At 37.8% G+C, this 23,345-nt stretch overlaps 2 protein-coding genes across 5 annotated transcripts in view; one reads left to right on the top strand and one right to left on the bottom strand.

Annotated features, from left to right (window-relative positions):
* The window catches only part of LOC100120638, a 70,912-nt gene extending 59,763 nt beyond the window's left edge, over positions 1 to 11,149 (top strand). For 3 of the 4 annotated variants that reach the window (XM_008212885.3, XM_031925484.2, XM_031925483.1), the window contains exons 2-3: positions 6,312 to 6,664; positions 8,299 to 11,149. In XM_008212885.3, coding sequence (XP_008211107.1) covers positions 6,312 to 6,664; positions 8,299 to 8,958 — 1,013 coding nt within the window. In that variant the 3' untranslated portion in view covers positions 8,959 to 11,149. The remainder of the gene's footprint in view (positions 1 to 6,311; positions 6,665 to 8,298) is intronic. The other variant, XR_001728840.2, reaches the window with a different exon arrangement.
* A 453-nt stretch (positions 11,150 to 11,602) lies between these two features.
* Positions 11,603 to 22,026, bottom strand: LOC116416577. The gene is made up of 4 exons (XM_031925506.1): positions 21,926 to 22,026; positions 21,654 to 21,869; positions 12,133 to 12,373; positions 11,603 to 11,985 (listed from the first exon to the last, which is right to left on the bottom strand). The coding sequence occupies exons 1-4, from the start codon at positions 22,024 to 22,026 to the stop codon at positions 11,653 to 11,655; spliced, it is 891 nt and encodes a 296-aa protein (XP_031781366.1). The 3' UTR covers positions 11,603 to 11,652.
* Between the last annotated feature and the right edge of the window lie 1,319 nt (positions 22,027 to 23,345).

Genomic DNA, 23,345 nt, shown 5'->3' on the forward strand with positions numbered 1-23,345 from the left:
AATAACAACATTTATATTCTCGAATCTGAAACGCCTCGCGGTATCCTCGCCGATAACTCGCGGCTCGCCAGCTCGGAATCCGATCTAGAATCTCCAGCGAGCAGAAGGAAGAGTAACGCATTTCGAAGCCGATGCTGAATTATCCCAATAACACGGCTCAATAAACTCCCCTCCCGTATGACCGAGATCGCCAGAGGCGTTTCCGCGTGCGTTCCAGCGGTCCAATTAGCCGGATTAGAAAAAACCCCGTACCCTATAAAAACGCCAAGCATCTTCCCTCAAAGCGCGCGGAATATCCCGCTTTAAAATTCCTGACGCGCTCGGCGAGAGCGTAGCTGTACTCGCTCGGCGAGCCTGAATAGCAATTTTTATCATCGACAGCAGCGCGTAAACGCAAAGCGCCGACGTTAGCAGCATCAGCAGCGGTTCGTCCCTTTCTTCTCCTGGCTCGGATCGTCAGATTTCTGCCGACGGCTTGCGGAGAATCAAATGCCCACAAAAGAGGGAGATAGAGAGAGAGAGAGAGAGAGAGAGAGAGAGAGAGAGAGAGAGAGAGAGAGAGAGAGAGAGAGAGAGAGAGAGTCATTGCACCTGCTGCGCGCGCGCGAGCACAAGCTAATCTTATACTCTGGCTCCCTCCCTCCTCGCCGCCGCAGAAGAAGCCAGAGCGAGAAAGACCGGCAGCTTTTTGTGCTGTACGTGTATTATGTGTACCCGCCGGCGCTGCTGCCGCCGCTGCTGTTTGCGGAAGAGCGGGATCCACGAGGCTGGCAGGTGCCGAAGCCGCGGGTATAATGATTGCTCGGCGAATATCACTCGGCTTGTAACTCGATTACGCTTGATTACGTCTCCTCGCTCCGGGGAGATAAGAGCGCGCTTGGCGCCAACTCGCCAAGACGAATTACTACGGCGACGAATTACTCGCCTCCGCTTTTTTCTCTTCAGTCGCTTTGCGCGAATTTACGGGAACGTTTTTCTGCTGGTATACAGCGTGTGTCGAGAGGAGGTCTTTTCTCTACATCATGGTCGCTGGGACTGGTTACGCGATCGGTATACATTGGAAGTTTTGTGGTGTACTTGCTCGGGAGATCGGAGGAATGTAGTTTTGCTGGTTGAATGCACGTGGGGGTACAGTCTTGTTTACTGCTTGTCAATAGCGATGTCGTTTGAATTTTGAATTGCGCGCGACACACTTTTCTCGGAAATCGGTTTGCTCGTATCGATATTTTTGTTCTTGGCCGAGCGATCGGGCGATGATAAACAACGCTTATTGTTGATGCCTCGTCGAGATAAAGCTCTTGAGAAATAATTCATTCATTTATTATTGTACGCACTAACGAGTAGCGCAGGCAATTAGAGAGCGATGGGTAATTATGACACTTGACCAATTACTAACTGCGTTTCGTAAACTATAGAGCATAAAAAATACGAGACTTGTTACGCTAAATATGAAAAGGATAGTCATTATTCATGTAGCGGTGCGTTTGTATATATTTATCCAAAGGCGCAGGTAGCCAAGATTTGAATTATTAAGATAAGCGATGAAATACGGATCGGGCATTTCTACCTTGCGCTCTTATCAATTTCTTATCTTACGTTCCATCCGAATTATTCACCAGCTCGTTGAATTTTTCTTCTCTCCGACAATTTCGCATAGTTTGCGCAGTCTCGCCTACCTTTTCAACTGGTTTCTTTATTCAGAATACCCGCGAGCACTACTTTTACAAGCGACAATTCAACTGTTATCAGTTTCGGATTGAAAAACGTCCTTTCACGTGCGAATCACCCAGAAACAGTTCGAGTAAAAATTCAAAAATTAGTATTCAGCAACAAGCACAGTATACACGATACTTTCATTGCGTCGCGAAACGCCGATGCCGATCTGAATGAGTCCGGAAGCGCGGAGAAAGCAGTTTTTTAAAAATTTTCTACGGTTTCTCGGCGCGAACCCTATACTATATACGTATATGTGCGCGCGCTATACATGCTCGCGCAGGGCTGCTCCCTAAACGGCGGATGCTCACGCATCGTTAAAGCCCGTTCGTGACACGAGCACAACGGTTTCCGTTGTCGGATCCAGAGAGAAGAACTCGCTGCCGGTAATTGCTCCTTCTCGTTGCTCCCCGCGTATATAGAATGAAACGCCGTGGAATCATATGCTCTCTCGGCGCTAGCCCCGTGGAGTATAAATTAGATGTCGGACAATGGTAAAAGCAACGTCGCACGCTCGCTGAGCACTGGACGTGTTTTTTCTTTCTTCTCCTCCCTTTTTGTTTACTTGATTTTTCCTTGCCGGCGATTTATTTCCCTCTCCATCGCGAGGAAGCTTATTGTTTGATCGCCGGCGAAGGCTATAATCGATTCAAGATATAATTGTCATTGTGATGCGGTCCTCTTTCGACTTTCGTTAATGAGCTTGGACATAGTTTCACGGTGAATTTTATCGCGTTGCATTCAGGTGCAGATTGCGTTTGTTCCTGATGCGTAACTAGCTACCTCAGGTTGTGGAAAAATGTGATTTAATTAATAAATATATCATGTGCACATTTTTATTGTATAGAGCGTGATCGCAATCACCTGTGAAAGCAGCGGATGCAACGACATTGTTGCAGATTCGTGAATCTTCCAGACTCTAATGAAATGTTAAAATCCCTAGTGTAAATTTCATCCAATTAGTGTAAAAATTACAATTTGATTGACGATAAAATTTTGTCACTTTATATCGACACTCAGTAAATCGAGTTCCTCGTATGCGATCCGTTACAATATAATCTATTAATCTTCCAGTATAGTGCACGCTCTGCGATAGGAGGAAAATTTAGAAAATTTTCTCGGTCAGAAGGTGTAACGGAAATCTCGCGAGACCGCAATAACAAGCAGCGAGTTTCGTAGCTCTGATTTTGCTCTTTCATGTGCCGTTATACCGCTGTGTTTAAAATCTCTTTATACAGAGATTTGACAAAGATAGCTCTGGAGTATAACGTTTTTTTTTACACTCTACCAGATTCGACTGTCTGCCAGAACTCGGCAAGTCTCGAGTAAACATTTGCAACATTTATTCATGGCATTCGGCCAATTAAGACGTAATTTCAAAGTAAACATTAATTACGTCTGACCACCCGGTGCGTATGCCAACGTTTTCTATCCCATCGCTTACCGCAAACGAGTCCGTAGCTGCGACAGGTGGACTATACTGCTGACAACAGCTTGTAATGCCTATAGGGTGAAATATTTAATTAGCTCCGTGCGAGAACTTTTTCTTGCACGCATATGTATGATGCACTTTTCAATCGCAGTGAATATGCATTGCTTGGATTACTTGAGTACACACACGGCAATTTCTTTTAATTAATTGACAAATATTAATAAAGCAGTAAACTGTTACGCCGGTAATCGATAAACGCACATTAAAATACCGCACGTTTCGTGTTATTTATTTTGCAAAATTTATTGCGGAAGCGAATGTTGTTGCAATCCTTGAATTATATTCAACTGAGGCAATCATTTTTCTGAATTATTCTATACCACGTATGTTATATTGATGCGAATCGTAAACAAAAGTCGATACATATTTTATTTTTAGTGTGTACATTTTGATATGTAAATGGTAGTCGCGCGATTGAGTTTGAGTTTTCATTCACATTCCTTATGTCGAAATAAAAAAAAACACACACAATAGCAACACTTCCAATGAGGATTCAATAAATATGACGAAAAGAGAATAATAGTCGCGCAATTCTCGTGCATAAAAAAGAAGCAATCCCTGAAACTCGTGTGAAAGTGTTGTTGCGTTGCGAGATAGAAAAAAGTCTGAAACCACGCACCTGTAACGCCCGGGCTGTATACATTAATGAATCCCTCCCTACCTGTAGCTATCGGTCACCTGACTCACTTCCTGCTGGTTCAAGAGCCCCTTGGATATTTAAGTACTTCATCTGCCGCCTCTAACTGAACTAGTACGAAGCTTTAAACGTATTCGTGTCGCGTTTAACGTAAATCTGACTACAATATCGTATTCTTTGGTAATAATTTTATCCTTGTGGTGAGTATTACATGAGAAAATTTGATGTACTTTTTTAAGTACAACAAATTTTCTTAATATTGATAAACTATACTTCCAGAGATATTGCTTTACATGCACGCACACATTACACATCACACATCCGTATGGATATTTTTTATAACGGCACTCAAAATTATACTCTTGATACAAACATTTCTCTATAGAAGGAGGCAAAGAAATCAGACCAAAAACATTTGAGAGTTTTAACATTATGTGAGCAATTGGTTTATCCCATTCATATACAATGTTCAATGAGTTTTTTTAAGTTAAAAAATGTTGAAATCTCAATCGTTATTAGCGCCAACGGAAACTATTTTTAAATATAATTTTACCAAATTATTTATTTATAATCATAATAGTCATATCTAGGACAAAAAAATCGAATGTACTAATATATACACGAGATTATACGAGTTTTGGACCAGTATTTGCGGGTTGTATTTATTAATGAAGTCAAGAGAAATATTATTATTAAAATTATTATAATAAAATAATTTAGTTTAAAACCGTGACTTGTTTACTAATCGATTTCTTCTTGCAGCAAGTTTAAATGCCTATGACCGGTTTTAAAAGAAAAACTATTCCCATTTGGAAACAGACCGAACATAAGTATAATGACATTTAAATTTAAAAACGCCGTCTGTGTCCTGGTCGTTGCCACCTTATTCGACTGTTTTCGGCTCTTTGATGCGGTGTATAGAGCCCGGCATACGCAAGAACGAAAACGGATCAGTCAGGTGCAAGGTGCAGCACGTGCTGCTGCCCGACAGCTGTTTTCCGGTTCGAGGCGAGACGTTAAGAAACTTTTTTTCTTTTTATCCTTTTCTAATTTCGCGGTTCGATGCTCTCAATGGTAGTAGTAACGACCTTAGCCTAAACAACGCAGTCTTGAAAAAATCTCGAAATTTGCAAAACTCCGTATCTTATGGTATTGTTATTTACCTACATTTCCGCCGGGAGCCGGCGTGTCGGTGAATGCTAATAAGTGAATAATTAACTCGCACAATTTAAATCGAAATCATAACTGTTTCCGCCGAACAGTCGCTGCGGTCTTAAATAAATGTCGAATCACGATTTACAAAGTATAATGAAATCGCTGCATGCGCGTTCAAAGCAATAAAGTCCAACGACAAGTGGTTTTTTCCCCGTAACGACAGCTGGATAAGAATCTGGCTGAGCTACTATGTATGCACCCCCCATATAAATGCATAGCTGCTAAATCTAATTGAATTTCAATTAGGTAAAAATTGTTCCGATTAAATATTTTCCTCTAGAAACGTACAAATGGTTAGTTTTTCGTTTTTCCGGAATTTCAGATTTCCATTGAAAGCTTTGTCTTGGAAAAATTTACCCATCTAAACGATCCGAGTTCGATGTAACTATAAAATGAGAATTTTTCCCCTCTGCATTGAATTATATCAACGATTTGCTTATTCATACTGTAGTGAGCATAACTTAAAATAAAAATTTTTCGCATATAAAAACGAGGAAAATTCTCACGAACGTGCCGTTTTCTGATACACTATGATTTGATTGCCTTTCAATTAAAATCATTCCTGGCGATTATACATAAATTTATATTGCCATATTTTGGCTTATACATAACTTTGTTTCACAGGAATTCAATCTCGTTTATTGATGATCGCCTTTTCTCGAGGAACGCCGGCAGCAACGGTTACGTGTGAACATGTTTCATTCCACTGCTCTTTATTTATTCTGAAGATACACGATGCATAACAGGGTTGTCAATTTTCAACTCGACGAATATATTGACTTGCATCAGCGCAAGCGGGTTAACTTATTAAAATTAATTAATGTTGTTCACATAAAAGCATCACGAATATTTTTCCGTTGCAAATACGGAATCACCGTTGAAACCCGCCGTTGTTGTGAAAACACGAAACACTCCCTTGGAGATGTGGGCGCGCGTAACGTCGGAAACATAAGAATTACAGAAGCGAGTTCACCCTTCGCAGCGAAACGCGCAATCATAAGCGCATACACGCAAAAACGAGCCTCGCTCCTGTCTCGTTGCACCCTTTCATTAAAGACACATGGCAGTCCTAGAAGACAAAACATTGCCATAAGGAATCAATCGTAGTCTTACCCCCCGTAATAACCCCGAGAAATAACATCAATTACCCGCGCTCCCTCCGAGAAATCAGCCGCCCCACACACTTCCACCGTCCGAATTGCGGAACAGCTTTGAAGAGCAGAAAGAAAGACAATGACACTCCTGCAATTTCAGGTCTCATGGAGGAGGCGCGGACTCCCGGTGGCGCATCACCTGCGGCGACGGTTGCCGCCGTCTTGGAGAACGCGCCGGACACCCCCGTGGAGGCGCCGATCGAGGGCGTGGCCAGGGGGGAGAGTTCACCGGAAACAGGAAGCCAGCCTGCCAGCGGCGCTCGTGACGGCGGCAGCAGCGCCGCCGTAGCCGGCAGCGAGCCGGTGCTGGATCGGCTCTCGAGGAGCCACAAGCCAGTCGGCCGCGACGCGCCCAACATACCGAACGTCGTCGAATATCACTTGAAGGTGAAGCCGCAGCAGGTACGCAGGGACCAGCCGCAGCAGCAGTTAGCAGACACCGAGACCGCAGCTGTGAGTATATACCTATGTATACAGCGTAGATCTGTATCCTGGCCTCGCGCGCGCGCTCGTTCCTTTTTCCTTTTGCCCGAGAGGAACGGACGTGGTTTGCCTTTTCCTTCTCGCGTGTTGAGAGCCGCGACTTTTCTTTCCCTTGGGCTTTACTTTTTCTTTATCCAAGCGAGGCGCGTTAAAAGGGAAATCAGATGTAGTTGAACTGAAAATTACGCAATATTTTGAGTTTCGAATGAATAACGCTTCTGCTGCACTCGCAAAGATCTCGTCCGTACCTAACGGTATTATCGTGTTTAGCACGTCTGTGACGCAATCGCTCTGATGTGCTCTAACTGCCCTTTCAGTTAATTATACTAACCAAGGCTATATTCCAATCCAAGTACAAACGAATAAATTTCTTTTTTTTGCTCAATTTTTTTAATATCGATAGAAATTCCTTTAGCAGTTGCATATAAGATAAGGTCACTGTTTGCATACATTAAGATACGTGATCGTAGTGCAGAAAAATTTTCATACAAATTGTGATGTTAACGCGAACAGTCCTGTGAATAATAACCTCCGTCGTTCCTTTGAAAAGAACAATAGTTTCTAGTCACAAAATGATGGCGAAGAAGTAAAAAACTGCTTTGTTTTGTACACTTATTGTAAACTTTATATAATACAACAAAGACGAAGGTCGTTCGAGAGGTTCGAAGAATTCGCGAACATTTTTAACTTACAAAATTGCTTTTTCCTTTAAAAACTAAATGGTGTTATATATGCTATTTTATATTTCTGCTTTATTCGATTAACAGAGAAGCTTCTTGTATACTAACAACTTTCATTTTTCTTATAGTGAAATTAGTATTTTTCATCTCATCATTGAACATTCGAGGGTACATATAATTTTGTTCAATATATACAGCTTTGCAAAGTCTGTATTTCGCTGTTGTGAGCCTTTTCTAGCTTTATGACATTCTTCTTCTTCGGCTAGTTTCTTTCTCGTATTTGAAATCTTACGCTCGTGGTATCTTTCGAGCGAATTTTACGACTTGCTTACAAAAGTGACACTCGCCGTTGAGATTTTCTTAGCTGTGGTCGCGCGGTTCTTATACTGGGCTTAACGGCGTGGGATTTACAACTTGTGCTTTGCTAAGATGCACAAATTGATTTTTCAAGGTTGTTTTGAACTCATTGCTATTACTTTTGTGAACAATGGAATATTTGTTCCTAATATATCTACTTTAATATTATACCATTTTGATCGCCGCGCAGCAATTACACAAGGCAACTTGAAAATGCTATTCTAATTTCGTAATAAAAAATAAGTATTAGACCGAGATTCGTACAACGATAAAATTGCAAAAGTTTGTTCGTTTTACCACGATTATAGCGTATCGCAAGATTTTCTCAGCGCAATGTTATCAATTGTATATTTTCAAAAAGGCTTAATACAATAATAAAGTATCACCGAAAAATTATTATCTAATAATCTCCCAGATGTCAATGCTCTATCCGACCGCAAGTCTGTAAGAAAAAAAGTTCTCTCTCTCTCTCTCTCTCTCTCTCTCTTTATCTTCCGCAGCTTTCACTTCGCCCAGAAACACACAATAGTCGCGCGTCATCTCTAACCGTTACCTCGTGATTTGTAGCTGGTAGCAGCCGGCCTGGACATGAAGAAGGATCGGCAGCAAGCGCAGACCTTGACCGAGGAGCAGCGTCGCGAGCTCACTCTGCGGCTCTCCAAGCTCTCGGTGGACAGCAACGTGTTCGAGGGCTCGAGCGACCTGCCCCAGGTCTTCCAGGTCAAGTACCTGGGTTCGCACGATGCCCGCGGCCTCTGGGGCATCAAGCACACGCGCAAGCCCGTCGACAACATGGTGGCGGCCGCGAAATCTTTGCCCTCGGGGACCTTCCTGCCGTTCATCAAGCTCGTCATCAGCGAGGACGGCGTCGGGCTGCTGCCCATCGGCAAGAAGAGGGGGGACTCCATCTCGAGGATCTACCCGATCGAGAGCATCTCCTACGGAGTCCAGGATCTCGTATACACGAGGGTGTTCTCGATGATCGTGGTGAGGGAGACCGAAGACTTCCGCAGAATGTCGCCTTTCGAGTGTCACGGCTTCGTGTGCGAGTCCAAGCATCACGCCAGGCAGATGACCTACGCCCTGGCCGCTGCGTTTCAGATCTACTCGCAGCACGTCAAAGGACGAAGCATCGATCCGGCCAAGAGCTGGAGCAAGGGCTTCGCCATCGAGCTCAGGAATCCCAACGAGCTCGAGGCGGATTATACGCTTCATCCCGAAGATTGATACGCGCAACTTGTCCGTTTATCCTTGATCGGCAGGTTGTTAGTTTTGTTACTTACATGCGTAAGAAATGTAGAATAGAATGCGTCTGTTGAAAAGTTAGGTGTGATTGAAACAAAACAAGATACGCACAAAAATATTGAGTTGTGGATGCAACTACAGGTTGCAATATTCAGATACTGATATTTAAATGGTTGTATAGCTATACACAGGAATTCTGGTCACGTAAGGGTAGTCATAAATAATATCCTATGCAATAGCTTAAACTAAATCATTCTTAAAGTTTCTTACGGATTCGTTTAGTTTGGTATGTTACTACGTGATTTTGCAATACTTAATAATTAAGTATTAATATTAAAACTACGACATTATATTGGAACCTAGTTATATAGTAGATCAGCATCGCTTTTGAACAATGAAAATGTCTCGTATACGCAAGTCTGATTCGTTTGGAGAACAGGGTATTTGTATTTTGAAAGCTATAGCAGCTTATCCTACATTCAATCACAGAATAATTTTAGAATGATTATGGTACATTTTTACTATATTTAAATATAGTAAATATCTAAAAGTCCTAAAGTTACTCATAAAGGTAGTTTTGATAAATTAATAAGTTTGCGTCCTTAAATTATTTATTTAGATTATAAAAACAGGATATACATGCCTGTATATAAAAGTATACTATACCTGATGTTACGGTAGATAATTTATAGATAGCACTCAAAAATCTATGCAAAAGCGCGCAAAGATAAAAATTTTATTGCATCAAATTCTTTAGAAACCATTACTTCTTATGTTGCTTCGCAAATCGACTAATAAAAAGTAATCGCGTACGATTTGTATGTATATACGAAAAAATTCATTTAGATATTTGGATCAAAATTATTAAAATTTTAGGCCTTTATCCGCGAAATTTAATAAAAGATAAAAAAAATTGTTATATAATTAATTTATATTAATTATACGTACAAGGCTTATTCGCACCTACTGCAATCGGTATGAAATTATAGACATTGCAAAAGATTCAAGTTTTCTTTATGTTTAATGAGCAATACTATAACTCCAGGCAGCTTCTCAGTTTAGATTAAAAACTTATTTTCTTTCTTTCTTTGTTATTTTTTATTTTCAAAGAATTAAATTCCACCGCTCATACAAAATCCTGATATCTTATGCAGTGTTGCCAGTAAAAAAGTATCTGAATGGAATGGAACGGAAGAGGCAATAAAATAAGCATACTTATATTTTGTCTATCGTTTTGTATTGACGTGCAGGAAAAGCGAAACAGCACTGAAGTATCTTTCTTCAGCTGTGACCAGATGGCTAGCTATCCAAAGATACCGACTAGAAAGTGACAAGTGATTTACAGCTTGCTGCGATTCCTTTTTACTTGCGATTTTTCAATTTTTCTTCTTGCTTTGACTGCATATATAAATATGAGAATGTTTTTCGAAGTAAGATTGTACGTATCGGGAGAACCTATTATGTTATTTTTAAAATTTTAAACTTGCGTGCATTTTTCAAATATTCTCCCATTTTTCTTCCTGATTCTATAATTATGGTAACGGATTTTAAGGAGTTCGATATATCCATAATAAATATTTTTAAGGCATTCAAATATTCGTACAAAATCAGCGTTTGTAAAATCAGTTTTTGTATAGTTGTCTGCATAATAGGTTGTAGAATAGAGTATCTTTACGGTTTTATTAATTTACATTTAATTTAATATCTTGCTTGTTTTATTTTAACAAGTATAGACGACCAATATCAATACATATCATTGATTAGAATTTAATATTTGATGCTTACTTATTTGCGTAATAGCTTATCTTTTTTCTACATTTTATAATGTAAAACGGATCGATTGAAAGATGTATCCAGGCATGGGACAATCGTGTAACACCATAATTAGCATTTGATCTCTATAATGTGCTTACGCTTTGTTTCCTTTATTATATGGCGTTAGGATTTTATCATGCTTGTGAGTCTTTTACATATTATGCATAATGATTAACTCACTTTTTATGAGAATACTTTGCAAAAAGTTAAAATATTATATATAAGAGTATTCAAATTAATAAATATGAATATATAAGAAAGGCAGAACATATTTTAATGTATAAGTGTGTTTATGAATGTATACTATGAATTAAAGATTGTTTATAAAATATTATTAATAAATTGTTACTGTTACGTATGTATTCTGATTCTCTAAATGTATCCAAATTTACTCAAACAATAGATTTGTTCGAAGTTATGCAGCAAAAGAATTAATCATAACGAATAGAAGTAAATATATGAGTAGTTAAAACTTGTACTTCGTTTACTGGTGCAGTTACATCTGTGAGAAAAAAATTTTATTATTTCATTCAATAAGTACTTCACCTTTTAGCAATATGCGTGTAAAACAGTGTTAATCATATAGTACACGTTGGTGCCAAGGAGTCATATTGTAGTTTAAGTAGACATTGATTAAACATATAATTTTGTTTTTAGCATCACTCTAGCAAATCTTACAAACTATAATTTTTTTTCTAGTACTACTAGTACATGAAACGCGAGGAATGCGGGGTATAGTATTCAAAATGTTTTAAAATATTGACTTTCATCTTTTTTTATTAAAAAGCTTACTTGTTTAACAAGTGCATGCAATCACATTCAACAATAAAATGCAGCGCTATTTATAGGATCGCACCAAAATTATTGTCTACGCTTCTTATTCTGGGTCTGGCTTGGTGGCCGCTGGGTAAACTGTGTAGTTTGATAATCCGGTGTATAGGTCGGATAAGTCGTCGGTCTCGTGGGCCTCTGCGTCGGGTAAGGACTAGAGCCCTGCTGTCCAGTCGGGGGTCTCGTTGGCCTCGTGGGCCTTTGGTTCGGATACGACGTTGGCTCGATTTCGTTGCCATTGGAGTCGGTGACCGTCTCCTCAGTGTTCTCGTCTACTTTGCCAAACGCCTCGTTCAGACTGTAATACTTCTCGGACTCCTCGCACGGTATCGAGCTTTCGGTTCGCGTGCAGACGAACGTGGCCTACGAAGGAGCAATAAAATGTAAAAAAGTCGATGCTCAAGATTTATTGTTTTTTTCGCGTATTCGCTGCGCCTGATTCAATTTAGTTCACTTGTGACAAAGTCCTTTGATAAAAAAATGGCTATATTGTGGTAAAAGTATTCTTACTTGGTTGAAAACTGTTTCAGCTGGACAGATGAAACTGAATCGAATTGAATTCCTTGCCGTAGGTAGACAAATATGGAAGATCTGGCAGTCGTTATCGATATCCGCATAATAACCGTAGATTCGATTCTCGCAGGAAAAAGTATCCACTATGTTCTCCCTGATAGACGTAGCATTATTCGGCAGTTCCAATCCAGCTGATTTTTTCTGAGTCAAGTTATGAAATTCAATTGAAAAATATATTCTGTTATACAAAAATATATAAATTCAGCTGTTTAAAACTCAAACATTTTAATGTCTAATTAAAAACTTCGTCAAGGTGGTGTCGGAGTTCTGTCTCTTCCCTTTTGTATTTTATGTTTAATAACCTTTGAAACGACTAAAAGCCCGATTGACATTTTCCTTTGGCAATCGATCAAACGTAATAGGAAAATGATGTTTTTAACTCCGACATCCCCTTGTTTCAGAAATCAAAAATAGCCATATTAAAGAAAAAAATCCACGCATCACTTGAAAGAATATCAGCACGACTAAATTAGGCTTCCATAAACACTTTCACATGTCGTTGATTTCTCCTCACTCGGAAAGGATTGATTTTCTTTAAAAACACTCATAGCACCGGCACATAGGCTACCTTAAAAGCAGGCGCGGGTCTACGTTGCGCCAGAGTAACGGCAACCGCGATGCTCAGGAGCACTGCAAGGATAAGCTGCGTTCTCGCCATCGAGAGGTAATTTCAAATTTCTGATCTATAGCTTTTATCTCTGATCGTCTTCTCTTCCGACGCTCCGGTCTATACTCTTAAGATTATTTCAGCGTTTCTTTCTTGCCTATGGAGCTTATGATCGAGTCGCTGTTCGGATGGAGACTGCAGGAGCGCAGCTCCCGGGGGCGTTATATAGCGAACTCACGTAAGGATCTTGTGAATATTGTATGAATGGGCGATTCTTAGTAGCCTGCAGGATCAGTAATTCCATCACGTTTGGTCTGCCAATGACTATCCACAGACGCAGCCGTCTCTCCCGGCATCATCCTCCTGAAGGTCCCGATGCAAATGCGCCGCGCGGGCTTGACGGATGGCGGAGCTCATCTCTTGACTATCTCCACTGCTGCACAGTCATCGAATACCGAAATTCACCGGCAGCTGCCTGCGTAGACCACTGCTACGGCTGATGCTGATACATGATTTTGAAATGCTGCTGCCATATATATATAATCTATGTATTTTAATACAGGGATTTTGGCTCTAGCAGAAAAGCATGTATAACAAATTAATTTAGAGGAAGCTACTTGTCATAAGGGGTCACACAAATATTTTCGCTTTTCAAGCTTTTTAATCAAGTTCGTTTTTCCAATGAGAAATATATCGCTCTTATATTATACAAGTAATTATGCAACTGCGAAATATTTACGTAACAAATAATCTCATATGCAAATAATTTAGTTTGAGATATGTATTAACTTATATTGATAAATTATTTACTCGTCTTCGAGTACGAGTTTTCAATTCATCATCTGAGTATAAGACACTTTCCCCCTAGTACAAATCCTTTCTTTTTATAAGATCAATCCGAATAAAATCACTATCAGGCTACTCATTTTCTAAATTTTAAAATATTTGCGACCGTATCTATGAAAATTTAGATTTTAAGTTCGTTCTAGGGATATATGCAGAAAGTATGCAAAAGTAATTGCAAGACCGTATAATATCATAGTATGTACAAAGCGAGTAGAATAGTGCAGATTTCATCCAGGTTATTCTTATTTTATTAGTAAGGTAATAAGAAAGTAACTTTGCATTTAGCATTAACTGTAAATAAATAAGATTAGTTTTGTACGGAATTGTATATCAAATTTTGTAATCGACATGATATTAATAGAAAATGTGCGATAAGTAGCATCGTAATTCAAATGATTCGTAGATTTACAAGACTATTAAAGTTCTCGAAAACATTGTATTATCAAGTCGCGTTGCAGGATAATACCATCGTACCATCGTATACGGAAATCAAAGATAAAATTTTACAAACCTAATAAATCGCAATTTAGTATTGAGATTAGCAACTATGTACATTTGTAAGGTTTATTAAGGAAAACTATATCTTGCTTTGAAATTCATTTCCAAACTTTGAATTTTTTTCAGAATAAAACGATAAAGTTAAGCATCAGCAAGTTAATATATAAATAGTTTATTTTTAACAATGCAACTACCAATAAGTTACTTACTTACAACTGTAAATTCTTCTAGATTTATAATATAATACATTCTTCTTCAGTCCAAGCTTCAGATTAAATTGATGTAGTGTTACGATAAATAATTATTTTTCACGTTAACGTTATTAATGTATATCTTGAGTGGTATTATACATGCATAAAGTACCGTTTAAATTACGAAATATTTAATTTCATCGGCTAAGAAATTCATACCTCGATGTTATTGAAAAATGAAAAACCTTGAGCAAAGAAATTCCACGTCATAATGCATTAGGAAATTTCAAGTGTATAGCGAATGTAGATTTTTGATATTGGCATAGTAGAAGAAAGAGCAGAGAAGAAGTCAAAAAAGACGAAAGAGTGTAGAATTGGATCGGTTACCTGAATTCTCCCTATTCGAGAAGAAATTATTCATGGATGCACGCTAAGAAACATATTGAGAATCCGTCTCGCACGTGCGGGAGTGTCCCAAAGAGGAGCAAGAGCTTTTTTTCGCCGCTGAAGGCTACATGTAAATCGTTCACTGCAAATCATCGATGTCAGTCGAGCCTGGATTCGCGAATGGTTTACTAAATAAACAAATGCACTTGGCTTTTGCGAGCTTTACAAGTTTCCGAAACGGAAAAAGACGAAGAGAAGTAGTGCGTGTGCGGTCGTGTAGACAACGTGTGCGTGTTTCAAGTGTTCGGCATCTTAAGTATACGAATTCCAGAGACGGCGAGAAGATGGAGATCGACTTTAAATTCGATCCAGCAACGAAAATGCCATTTCGACAAATGCTCGAAGAAGCAAATTAGTGAGGAGTCGTAATAAAAATAAAACTCTGGAAGAAACTTCACTCGTTGGAGGCAGTCAGCTAATTTTAATCGTCGATTACTCACGACCCAGGAATTATTTCCACCTGTAGCTGCTGTAGAATAAAACATGCAGTTTTCTAAATAGAAATCTTTTTTTTATAGCTAGAAACAAGGTTCCATTTGGTAAGCACGAATAGAAGTGAAAATTCTCTGCTATTAATGGTATAATTCAAATTTATTATTAATTTGACAATTATATACGACAAATTTTTCTAACAAAATTTGAAAAGGAAGAGAAAAAGTCTTGAATATTACAATTTGGAGTTTTAAGTCGCTCCCTACTTATGCACGCTATCAACAAGCTTAATGTTTTGTTTACGTTTTTTATTATTTCTCAGACACGAAAGCACAAATTTTATTTATCAAAGCTCATTATACTCAATGTGAGTTCTCTTGGTTTTGATTTTAAAAGCAGATTTTAATAAAATTTGGTGGGCTATTAAATATTGTCCTCAAGATGACTCAGTTAAATTTTTAGAACCGGAGGGTACTTTAAAAGCCAGATATTAGATTTTTCGTTTAGGCTCTCACACACAGGGTCTCATGGAAAACTATACTAATTTATGGATTTTACAGAAGTTGAAAAGCAGTTTGTAATACAAATTTTCAAACTACAAGATAAATGTCTGAGAAATAATTACTGTTTTTAAAATCTATTATTGGGCATCTCTAAATAAAAAAAAATTGATATTGATAATTAGAACAAATCGAGATGTATTATTTGGATATATATGATTCTTATTTAGAGTATCGTAATTTTTACGGCTTCTTAAATAAACTCTACTTCGTAAATAAACATCATACATAAAAGCCTTCACTCTGACTGTAAAACAATATGCACATGCATATATTGTTAATTGAAAAATTGGAACAAAAAAAGATATTAAAGTACCACAATCTCTTTTATTTTCCATCCGATTTAGACGAACCAAGGTTTATTTTGTTTCTTTGGAAATTTAAGGCAAGGGGGAGGGGGAGGGGTTACCGATGAGATCTGAGTGATAGTAGTAATAGTATCTGAGTAATAATTCTTTAAGTTTTTTTAACAATCATTAATTACGCTCAACCTTGCTCACTAATAAGTATAATCACTGAGATCCCATCGGTAACCCCCCTAGAATTTTCCTAGGAATAAAATAAGCCTCGGACCGTCGAAATGGGATGGAAAATAAAAAAGATTGCGGTGTTCAAAAGCGGTTTTTGTTCTATTTCAATTAGCATTATCTGCACATCTTGTAGCGTAATGAGCCACTTTTTAAATTCCATACTGCGATAATTCCATACTATGTACTATACAGTTAATCAAGTATTCATATAATTCATGCGCACTTTGCAATCGTGCGTGGTTTTCTTAATTACGGTTCCTGACTCTAGATGGCGAAAAGTATGTAATCTGATTTACACAGTAGAATTAGCATCTTGAAAGTACTTAACCATTAATCAAAGCTGATGAATGACCAAGCCGAAGGAATTATGCGAGAATCCGCATTATTCTGTTTATTGGAAAAACGAAAAAAGTTTGAATGTCAGTTAAACTAGAATTTTCACTTGATTGATAAAAGTAATAGTATCTTGCGACTTGTTATTTATTTAACCAGTATAAATTACTGGTGAAATCCATAACATTCAGAAATAAATCTACAAAGATTGTCATTGCCAGTGAATTTTTAATGTTTGATAAGTACTCATTGATTATTTTTTGAGCTTTGCTCCAAATTTTGTGAGTAGTACCCCTATAGCCATTTGCGTAGAAAATTGATAGCGATTTGTTACAAACGTTTTGCCATCGATTTTTGTACGTTTAACGTGAAACTGCGTCCTTATTTGATGCAAATTTGATAGCAACTATTGATTAAAAGTTATGACAACAATATGAAGTCAACCTTGTATCAACTATTATATTGTTATTGCATAATATGATGTATAGACGTATCATGGGCAAGAGCTGCCTTCATTTTACTATAAAATTTATAGCTTTTTGTGGGCATAAAGTTAGCATTGTCTTGCTACTGCAATTTTATGCCAAATTAATGCATATCGAATAAAAAAACGTGCAGCAAAAATTATAGGAAATCATTGTTAATTATTTGTACTCTTCAAAAAAGTGATGGCTGATGTTTTCAAGCCGTTAATAATAAAGCGATTTGTTAACTTCCAACCTCAAGAAAAATGTACACGCAAAACATTCGTTGGATTAACTTGTTTCTTTTATTGTAATAAATATTTAATAAGGAAATGAGCAAAAATTTAGATTCATTAGTTTATTTTTATTAGTGAGTATTTCACAACAATAAAAACAACAACATTTTTGTTCTTACTTTTGATAATTTTATAATCATGTTGACATTAACGACTACCGTACCATTTCACAAAGCGTCTGTTTTATAATCAAGTTTCTTAATAACATAACAATAGCCCCAATTTTCAAATTAAGTTCATGAGGTGGCAAACCCCCACGAATACTATTTAATATTTCGACTGGGAAATATATATATATATATATATATATATATATATATATATATATATATATATATATATATATATATATTGTTGTCAGATTTATCAACAGCTTGATAAGTTGCAGTATCAATACTGTTATATGTTTTTGTATCTTCTTTCATTTAAATAAAGATTTTATTATTAAAAAAATAAGTATATTCATTGTGAAAAGTATTACGCTATTTAGTGAAAAATTAATGCTGTGATCAAAAGTTTTTAAACATACATCATTTGTTTTTCATTATTCGGGAATTAAAAATTTTTTATCGTTCCTTCTCTCACTTCTAATAATAACTTTGAAAATTTGATATTTAGTGAATGCATATTTATGTTTAATTTTAAAACATGAAAGTGTGACCAAAGGTATGATGATTTTATAGCTTCTGCTATAACAATATCTCTAATACTAACAGGTAAAATTGGTCGAAAGTGTCCTTCTTAAGCTATTCATTTATTTACGGAAGGAATTTGATTATAACATAGATCACGTAAAGTTAAATCAACTATTTCTAGAGCTTTTTTAGGTATCATAGAAGCTTTATATCATATAATTAAATCTGCTTCTCATAGATTTCGTTTATCAGATCCAAACTGTAAAAATGCGATTTTTAAATTGGTCAAATGTAAAGGTAACCGACAAATTCTATGGCTGGTCATTCCTTTTGGGAGTAATATTGAAGCCATACTAGTTTATGCTATTGATACAATTTTTTTATTCTGAGAAATAAAATAATAAATTTAATTTTCGTATAGAAATGTTTGCATTATAGAATTTCTTCACCGTCATAAATGTTTCGTAAAACAGATTTATTTGGCATAGGTAAATTTAATGAGTTGCATAATTTATTCTCTTATTCAAATATTTGGTTGATGTGTGAAAGAGCATGATTTTCTTTGTTATCAATAAAATCTTCCGTGAAAATATTTTTACAGTTATTCCAAATGCTATCACATCCAAATATTTTCAGAAATTAAAAACCATGCAAAAAAAGTCTTGATTGAAATAGTGACATAACAGTACTAGCTTCTTCTTACTAGTGTCTTAATATCGTCGGTCCCTACGGAGAGTAGTACGGTTCTTTGCCGCGAAGACTAGTACATTTCAGATTTTTCTCACATGAAAAAATTTAATTGTTTTGGAGAAAAACAAATAGTTATTTTGGTTAAAATTAATAAAATTGCAATATTCCAAAAAAATTGACAAAAAAATTTTGAAAAATTACGAAATTTAAAAAGTTATTATGAGATGAAATATTGAGTTTTAAGTTTTTAATAAAAATTTTTCAAAATATTTTGGGCAACTTTGAGAATATTGCAATTTTATTGATTTTAACCAAAATAACTATTTTTTCCCAAAACAATTAGATTTTTTCGTGTGGAAAAGATCTGAAATGTACTAGTCTTCTCGGCAAATCTGAACCGTTCTAGTCTTCGTAGCAAATCTGAACCGTGCTACTCTTCGTGATCGCAAATCATCCTCGCTTGTCGCCTATGAAATAGATCGAGAATAGAGTTTTTCGAGTCGTCCACTACGGTGTGCGTGTATAGATGCATATATATATATATATATATATATATATATATATATATATATATATATATATATATATATATATATATATATATATATATATATTTGAAAATTTTTGGAAATTGTTTCCAAAGTTTTTAACGATTTAAAGCTTTATTGAGTAGATGAAAAAATTTTAAAAATAAATCAAGAGGAGCGAAAATGGTCGCTTTCGCCCCTAGGGGTGAAAATGACCATTTTCGCTTCTCTTGATTTCCGATTCTCAAATTAATGTAGGCTTGTTTTACCTTATCGGGAGCGAAAATGGATTAATTTATACATGTATTATGACCAGGGACTCTTGCTCTACATTTTGTTTGACGCTCGGAAAACCCTATTTTCGGTCCACTTTATAGGCGCCGAAAATGGTCTTTTTTATGCACGTGTTATAAAAACACATTTTCTCAATATTTGTCCCTACTGTAACTCTGGAACGGATTGATATAATGAGCTGAATTTGAGCATGCAATTCGGCTATGTCCTTACTAGGAACTCTTAAATATTGAGGACGACTGACTGACTCGTTTTGATTTTATTGATGATATGCCTGATTTTAAAATTCACATTTTTTCTCAAAATTTCTCCCCATTATAACTTTGGAATGGATTCATATGATAAGCTGAAATTAAGCGCAATGATTAAATTAAGAGTTCTCTTTGGAGCATTTCAAAAAATGTTTCGTACGAATACCTTACCGTTGAGTGTACCTCATGACAACAATCTTTTGAGTTGTAGATTCCAGATGTGCGCTTAAGTCACGCTAATTTTTATAATATAGGAAATCTAAGTGAACTTCGCACACTCCTTATCATGTCATCAATTATATCTTTCCATAAGATTTTTGATTTTGCCATCTGCACAGCAGTGATAGCTTAAAGCGTTTGTAGGTTATGTAATAAAATTCGCGTTCCTTAATATTTGTACAAGGCGACCAATCATCAATTAAATGCTTCATAACAAAGTCCATCACTTTTTTAGGCACGACCGCGAGACGGAAGTGCCTTATATTTTGTCATCGAAAAATGTGTGAGATGCGATATCTCACGCAATTTTCGACCGATCGGGCTGACATTTTGGTAGGAGTCTCCTCTTGCACAAACCTAAAAACAAATTTTTTTTTATCCCGATAGTCTACGTTTTTTTAAAATGCTGGCACAATTTGTTCAATTTTTGCGTGTTTTTTGAATAAAAATTTTGGTGTTACACGATTATCTCTAAGACTTTTATTAATCGGGCTAAAAATTTGTATGCGAACTCCCCTCGTAATAGTAAGGTGCCAAATTTATTTTGGGCTCGATCTTGCATGTATACGCAGAATGCGGTCACATCCAAAAATCGCTAAAAACGGTTTTTTGGCTCTAACTCGAATTCTACAAAAAATAGTTGTATAGAAAAGTTGTAGATCTCGAAGAAATACAACTTTATCCTATCTACACTTAGGCGTGAAAATGCTTTTATTTCAAGTTAACAGGCCAAAAGCGATTTTTTTATAGCAATAAACCAGTATTCATCATAAAAATTTGAAGCTATACATTATACATAAAAACCTTGAATGTAAAAGTTGTAGATATTTCAAAAACACATCTTTTTACCGTGACAAACATTTTTTCTAACCGCTATACATAAACAACAACCCTAGAAACGATTTTTGGTACATATAATTGAATAACAATTTCGGTATGATACGCACTATCTGGTCCAAAAGCTTTGATTGATTGCCTGACGCTCGCGCGAGGCGCGAGCGTCGGTGGATCAGGCGACCGCGCCGCGTATCCGTAAGGCCGCTGTGGCGCTCTAGTTAGGTATAAAAAACACGAAAATCGTGCATGCGTTACCCGCACCGAAAATACCACACCTTCCGGGCACCTGGAGAGGAATGTGCATTTTCAGTGCTGGTGTGAAGAAAAATAGTGTACGCACCATAGGAGGAAAATTGAACAGCCCATAACTCGTGTTTGCCACCCTCACCTTCGGCTCGGGTGACAATTTACACGACATATAGACTGTCCAAGTTTTTTCCTCCCTACGCACGTAATATACTATTCCTCCCGCTGATAAGAAAAACTTGATTTTCTATTTATTTTAAATGCATGAAAAGTGTCGTTTTTCATTCAAATTAATAGGATATACTATATGCAACTAGGGGAATATTAAGCAGGGTTTCATATCAATCTTTTTTAATTTTTTATGCATGTTTATTGTTTGTATTAAAAATATTTACAAAGATGAAAAGTTACATAGAAATTCGAACAAATTCGAAAATTAAGTTTAACGAACATTTTTCAAACCACTGTAGCCGCGCAATTTACGTATACATAAAACGTATAAAATTGGTTCATATCTAAAATTTACAACCAGGCAAATCCTTGACAGAAACGAACTTTGCCAGATTCTCTATGGCGGCGTAAGTCAGATGGACCGAGAAAATCTCGCATAGGTGATTTTCGACCGTGAAAATCCGGCGCAGCTTCTTCTCAGTCTTCTTAAACTTCGCCGAGATGTAGTCGTTGTAGACATCGTACTGGTGCTCGACGTAGCGTGACTTGAAGGAGGCCAGAAACTCCTCGTTCCTCATGAGCATACTCAGTCTCTCATCGCTCGCCGCGAAGATGAAGAACAGCGTCACGTCGTTGTAGACCTTGAACTTCCTCACCTCTGCAGCTCCCGCTTGCAGGCTATGTCGTGCTCCTGCATGTAGGGCGTCCTGCCGAGCAGCCGCTCGTCCTGCTCGTCGATCTGCCTGCCTTCGGCCATCCTTAGCGCGACCAGACGCCTGATCATCTGCCAGGCGGCCCCGGTCGCAGCGTGCTGAGCAGCGGTGAGTTCTGGAAGATCCTGTCCCTGGCGTCGAGCGGGACATGCCTCTCCAGTAGCCACCTGGCGGTACTCACGCTCTCCGAGCGGTCATCCGCGGTGAAGTGCAGCATCGTCTTTCCGGTGTAGCAGGGTCGTGTTGAGCCGGTCGTCGTGGCCCGCGCCAATGACCGAGTGCAGGTAGGTGCGCTGCATGTTGTCGGCGTGCGCGAGCTCGTGTCGGGCGCCACGGTTCAGCATCTCGAGCACCAGGTCGGCCGGACAGTCGGCGACGAGGGCGTCGAACAGGGCTGTCCGGTCCTTGGCGTTCTTCGCCGAGAGATCGGCGCCGTGGTCCATGAGCAGCCGGGCCAGGGACGCGTCGAGCTGGTGCACCGCCACGTGCAAGAACGTCGTCTGCGCGTCGTAGTCGTAGTACTGCCGCGCCTCGCCGCTTATCAGGCTGGTATCACACTGCTCGTTCACGACGGCGCCCCAACGAATTAGCAATTCGGCCGCTTGGTGGTCATGCCACTGGAGCATCGCTAATGATGAAATTATTGGTAATGTGGAGGCAGATCCAGGAGAACTGAACAACACTCTAGTCTTTAATCACTTTCGTTTATTTATTTAACAGTTTAGTCACTTCCGGTCTAATATCTTTTCTTCGTGTATATATATATATATATATATTCATTATTGAATTTGTTAGATAAGCATGCAAGTTAAATGCCAAGGGTTCAGTAAATACGTCCGCAAATTTTCGGCCCATATAACATTATTTAAATTTAACAGTTTGTTTTTGTTCGTTCTACATACAATATCGCTGACTCCCTCCGTTTTCAACATCCCTTCTTTCGAATTATTCGTGCATTTAATTTCGTCCGTTCTTTCGTCAAAGGTTTTAAAAATAATGCGTGAATTTGTAAGGTGCTCAGTTGCACCGGAGTCAGCTAAAAATTTTGCTAATACTTTTCCTTTCTCGCATGTAACGTTCGTTCTTCCGATATTGCAAACTGACTTGATTTCATTATCTGTATTTATGTCAAAGTAGTATTAGTATTCGAATCGTTCTGACTTTCATTCGGACGTTTTGTACCACCGCGATAATTATTACCGCCTCTACCCCTTCTACTACCACGACAACCTCGATTATTATAATTTTTATTTCCATATCTTTTCTCTTTCGACTTGGACATCCGAAGTGGACACTGTGCAGCTCTATGCGTCACGAATTGTCTGCATTCGTAGCACATCTTAAGATTCGTGCCCTGCCTTGG

This window comes from Nasonia vitripennis, assembly GCF_009193385.2.
Source record: "Nasonia vitripennis strain AsymCx chromosome 2 unlocalized genomic scaffold, Nvit_psr_1.1 chr2_random0010, whole genome shotgun sequence".
In the NCBI taxonomy this organism is placed as follows: domain Eukaryota; kingdom Metazoa; phylum Arthropoda; class Insecta; order Hymenoptera; family Pteromalidae; genus Nasonia; species Nasonia vitripennis.